This window comes from Charadrius vociferus, unplaced genomic scaffold (genome assembly GCF_000708025.1).
Source record: "Charadrius vociferus isolate BGI_N301 unplaced genomic scaffold, ASM70802v2 scaffold162, whole genome shotgun sequence".
NCBI lineage: Eukaryota > Metazoa > Chordata > Aves > Charadriiformes > Charadriidae > Charadrius > Charadrius vociferus.
The window spans coordinates 4,848,443-4,854,139 of record NW_009647236.1 but is presented as its reverse complement, the minus strand read 5'-3'; the positions used below and the strand labels follow the sequence as shown (position 1 = coordinate 4,854,139).

Sequence of the window (5,697 nt, the reverse complement as noted above, 5' to 3'; positions counted from 1 at the left end):
AGCGAAAGGTGTTCCTAGCATGACTGCATGTCCTAGCGTGGCAGCTCTGTTACATCTACAGCGTACTGCAGACTTGCCTGGGTGGATAAATACAGTCTATCCATCTTAAGTGTCTTGCTAGGCTCAGTACTGGGTGAAGTAGTTTAATGCTAACTAAGGTATATCTGTGCTACACCCCAGTGACTGCAGGGTAAATATACCCAGCTTATCTCCCTTCATGTGGTAGGGGAGGGTACTGTCTCTTTGTTCTGCTGTGCTGGTCACGGTCAACTCCTTATAGCCAAAATTGACATGACAAGTGAGGTGCAATTTGTTTGAGTTCTTATCAAACATCTAGTCTTCAAATGATTAAGGGCAAACTGCCTTCTGTGCAATAGATCTAGCCTGCATGCAGCAAAAAATGAAGGACTCTTTAGTGAACCAGGAAGAATTTTCCAGTTGTTCTGCCCCAAAATTGCTTGTATTAGTGGTATTTATTTGTAACTTTAATGGAGGAGGGAATATGGAGTCTCTGAATTCCTAGAGAAATAAGTAGGAAAATGACATATTACTACTAGTATTATTTAATGGCCCAAGGAAAATAGGACAATTCAGCATAATGACTTCTCAAATAAATATAACATACTTTTCATCTGACATTAGCTTTTCATCACTATAGAGCAGTCACAGATTTACTCTGTCTGCTGAGTATTAACTGTTGTTTCAAGAAATAGTTTGCAAACATCTTAAATGCTACATTCAAGATGTCTGAGTATATACCTTTTTTGCCCATTAGTTAATTCTATAGTTACCATTTTTCCTAGCTAGGGCATCAGTTTTCCTTAGGAAGATCTGGTGACTGAGCCATCATGATTTAAGACAGAATACACTGAGTCTTAAGGAAATCCATATGCATGCCAGCAGAAAATGGGCAAGTAAGTTCCTCGGGCAGTGTCTCAGCCTGTGTTTTCACAGTCCTTGAGTCTCCTGTGCTTCAGTTTCCCCTAAATTTGTTTCACATCAGCTTTTTAGAGACATTGGGTTGAATGAACCTCTGAGGTCATCTAGTCCTACTTCTGCTCAAAGCAGGACTATCACCAACCTCAGTCACATTAGCTGTGGCTTTCTCTGTTGTTTTTTTTTTTTTTAAATAAAATTTAGTATCAATGCTGTAAGATAAAAACGCTCTTCTCTGAATACATAAGCTATATTTCCAGGTGTGCTGGATGACTTTGTGATTTCCTACCTCTGTGCTACCCAAATCACAGATCACGCTGCAACTTACTAGTTACTACTCTTTCCACCTTACCTTGTGTGGTCTGGATGTGCTGGCTGTGGTGCTTGAAGCTCGTGCAGCTCTTGCAGTGAGGAGGAGCAGGAGAAGAGGCTCAAAAGGGACTCAGCCAGGATCATTAGTGCAGAAGGCCCTCTCTTTATTGTTTCCTCTTGACTTGCTGTGTTCTGCTGTGCTTTTACCCGTAGATGTGTCTCTGCAGAACAGTCTTCCACTGGTGCAGCCACAACTTCAACTTTCCCCTAACAAGGGTGTTTTGGACTATCTGGAGTCTGAAATCCAAAATCTTAACATGTCACAGCTCCGGCCACCCTCCCACCAGCGGCAGGCTGTGCAGCCCAGCTTGCTGTCCTCCCTGGGCTCTGAGATCATGCCACCTCCTCTTGCTGATCACATCTCCTCCATCCATGGGAGCAGCAACTCCTCACGGCCACAGAGAGCTGCCCGCAACTCCAGACCCTGGGACTCTGCAGCAGAGGACAGACGGGAAAACCGGAGGTTGGCCTTGCCTTCCAGTGAGGATTCTCATTCCAGCTACAGTCGGGAGCCCTGGGACAGGCAGCGAGAGGACCATCCTCAGAGGCAGAGGACAGGCGGCTACAATGGCAGGCCCCAGCACTCTAGACGGGATGTGTCACCCCCACGCCAGGCTGAGAGGGGCAAGAGCAGCAGCAGCAGCTGCAGTTTCTATCCAGAGGAGGCCAAGGAGCGCTTCAGCCACCATCGTGGCTGGAGACAGGAGCCCGCAAGGAGGCGAGACTACCAGCACCACACCAGGAGGAGCAATAACTCAGGTCAGCGGCGGCACAGCTACTCTCCCCCTTCTCGCCGGGGGTCCTGGAGCTCCTCAGAAGAGCAAGTCCGTCTCCCAGCGACAAACCGCAGGCGGCGACACCAGTCTCGGGAATGGCCAGAAGATAAACCCCCTAGTTATCGTTCATTAGAAGTCATCCCAGGTCAGGAGAAGAACCACAAAGGCAGCGCAGGGCCACGCTCGGTGAGTCAGCTGCCTTTTTGCTTTCCCATCTAAGCAAAGAGGTGGATTTTGTGAAGCGAGACTGAATGTTTGTTACTTTCTGCAGCCTGTTGTTTTAAAACAGAGCTGCACTGGGTGCCCTGTGCAGCTTGGTTATGAAGAGGCTGCGAGTTCCCTGCCTTCACACATGTTGCATGGCTATAGTGTATTCAGGGGTAAAGTGAGCAATTGAATAAAGTAGATCCCCTATCACATTCCACACCAGGTGAAATGTTATACCTCCTCACTCCTGTCCCCAACTAGAGGCATTTGGGGCTCTATGTATGTGTTGGTGGTAGAATAGCTGTTCTCCTGGCACTGCCTGGGGAGAAAGCACTTCCAGAGTAGGCAGCAGTACTGAGTATCCCTCTGCAACCCTCTCTGGTGTTGGTTTACTTCTGATTTCTTTCAACATGTGCATGATTCTCCTATTATCGATCTCCAACATTTAATTTTTATAGTATCTTGGTGATATTTTTAAGATGGTTCATATGGGAAAACATCCAGGTAAGATGCCTAAAGCTACAAGAAATAGGCTTTAAGATCATGGGTGGCTATAGTGGTGAGAAATGCGTGATCCTCCAGGCCAGGTAGAAGAGGATGACTCACATGTTGGGACTCCTGAGAACTGAACCTGCATTATACAGGAAGTGAACAGCTATTGTTCACAGCTCATCTTGTTGGTTTACACTGGGACTAGATTTCAAGTAGCAACCTAAATCTGAAAGGCTTCATATCCAGTTGCTATTTTCCCAAGTTAGACATTGTATTCCCCCTTAAAAAATGAAGGTTTTTAAAATTAAAAAATGTTAAATGTTCCTTATCACATATATGCAGAATGCTCAGAGCAGGCAGGAAGACATAGGATTTCCATTCATCCTTCCTTGTTCCTGAATCTTTTCTTTTCTCTTGCAGGACAGAGGAAGTTCCCACAGTGCAAGAAGCATAGTCATTTAATGCCAGTACTGAAAGAACTGAGATTCCCACAGGACTCCTCTTAGCTTTTCTACTATGTATGTTGGGATGGCTGCTTTTAATTCAACTGACAAACAGCAAAAAAGCAGATGAAGTAGCTTCCCCTCAGACTTGTAACTCTGAAGAATCTGTGTTTAGTGGCCATGAAAACAATACATAACCCCTTTTTATTCTTGTGGTCCGTTGAAGACATTCTGTTGGAAACAGCAGATTTTTTTAGTAAATGGTCTATTCCCAATCTTTAAAGAGAGATACTGGTTGGAAGAGGCCTCTGATGGTCATCTGATCCAGTACCCTGGGTGTCTGGCATAGGGAGGTGCAGCATCTCCTTTCTAAGGCCCTCTGTTGTGCTTCACAATGTGTAACGTTTGTTGCTTCTGCTTGGCTGCTCAGCATAGTTGGGGCAGTTGCTTCTTCTTGTCCCCGGTAAGCCTCCCTCCGAAACAGAAGGATCACAATGTTGGAAGGATGTTTGACTGCCTTAATAAAAGCTCACTAGGACATCTGCAAATTGCTGCAAATTGCCAGCTTATCTGCCTTATACTGACTGAAACAACCTGCTGTACTTCAAGCTTGGAACTTAGTGCCTTAAAAGATACTTGTTCCGGCCTTTAACTCAGACTTGAATTTATTTGTAAACTTAAACAGCTAAATTTACCAAGGTTTGGCCATCCCTACAGAGACTGAACAAGGTATGACTACTGTCTCTCACACCATGGACCAGAATTTCTTTCAATTCTAGGAAGCATGACTTCGGTGGATATATCTTTCCTAAGCCACATACTCTTTTCCATGTATTTTATATTTTCCCTTTTCTCTCTGTGCCATGTATCATATACATGGGGTAGGATAAAGGGCTGTGAAGAAGTTTTACAGTCACCATTTTTACTAGTGTCCTGACATTTGTACGAAATCTGCATATGTGATGCATCCAATCGTTAGCTAGGTTGGAGGGTTTTCTCATCTGTTACCTTCCAACTAGAACATGGAATTTCTGTATGCTTTGACACCAGTTGTGAAGAACAACTTGCCATTTCTCCTTGATGTGATTCATCCACTGTTTTAAAAAATCCATCATTTAAAATGGACTGGAAAAAGAGAGGTTCTGTGGGTGTTGGCTGCTTCCATGGGAAACTGGCTTGCCAAAGGCACTTCTTGGATTCAAGAAGCTCAACTATTGGCAAGGAGCTTTTGGAGCATCTTGTGAAGTATTGTGTAACGCAGAGGAACTAGAGATTAGCCAGTATCAATGACTGTATTGCCTTGCTGATTTCCCAACTAGTGCGGCATGGGACTCTTGCTACTATTTGTTCTTTAGTGTCCCAATTACTGATGTGCTTACACCTTCCCTTGGAAGACTGACTTGGAGAGGCTTTCACTTTGCCCGCTTCCTTTTTTTCATGATGGGAAACATCACACTTGGAGCAAATACTTCTAGCTGGATAGCCAATGCAGTTGCTGGTCAACCAAAGGCTACTAGAGAGAGTGCTGATTTTCCTACTGTTTCTTGGTGCTTATTTCTAATCCCTGTGTATGGAGATAAAGCAGGAGGACCCACTAGCTTCTCTGGTTGACTTTGTTTCAGAACCGGAAGCCTACTTTTTAAAGACAGGGGGGTTGTTCACCAACAGCTGATGGCTAGCACAAAACAGAGCTAGAAGAGCTAAAAGACCAACTCCAAAGTTTGAATTCAAGAAAGGAAGGCTGTATTAAGCGTAGTCCTTGTCTGCATTACACCCAAACTGCGAATAATGTGAACTGACCCATGAGTTACTTCTGAAATATAAGGAATTAAGTGTGTTCGCAGAGGTTGCCAAGCCAGTGTCACTCTTGCATCTGGTTCTCAGTCACTGACTGTGAATCATTTTTCTCCTTACTTAATGACATGCTGAGGGTTTTATGCATCCCCTCTTCTATGATGAGCTAGTATTTTTTTTAGTTAAGAGTAGTTTATGGTGACTGCAATGACAGAAAATAATCTGGGGCTCCTTCTTCCCAAACTAGCACCCTGTTTTGACTTTAGCATTGCCCTCTGGCGACTAGTAGCAGATGCCCAGGGCTCTGCGGATTCTCTCCTTGGAAGCTGAATTAGTGGCTTGGAATTTGATTCTCTCCTTATGCTTCCAATAGGTCCATACATCATGCAGGACAACTTCTTCTTCCTGTCATCTCAACCCAGCCCAAATGTCCATGTTTCAGGGAAGGGCTGGCCCTTTCTCCATCAAGAGTAGAGGCTATTGAGACATCACTTGAGATCCCAAGATGGCAGCATGGAAAAGAGTTCACTTTCCTTCACATTCAAGCGTCTACAAGCCAACACGTGTCCAGCAAGTTTGTCCAAGAGCAAGAACCCCCTCACACAGCAAGAAAACCTCGACAGCTTTGTGTAACAGTAGCAGCTGTTGAAGCTTGCTGCTGTAGTGTGAGCACACTA

At 44.7% G+C, this 5,697-nt stretch overlaps 1 protein-coding gene across 1 annotated transcript in view; it reads left to right on the top strand.

Moving 5' to 3' along the window:
- ILDR1 (immunoglobulin-like domain containing receptor 1) overlaps window positions 1-2,303 on the top strand; it is a gene marked incomplete at its 5' end in the record, with an annotated part of 10,713 nt that extends 8,410 nt beyond the window's left edge. Inside the window, one exon of the mRNA XM_009879957.1 lies at window positions 1,462-2,303. Within this exon, the coding sequence (XP_009878259.1) occupies window positions 1,462-2,303 (842 nt within the window). The remainder of the gene's footprint in view (window positions 1-1,461) is intronic.
- Between the last annotated feature and the right edge of the window lie 3,394 nt (window positions 2,304-5,697).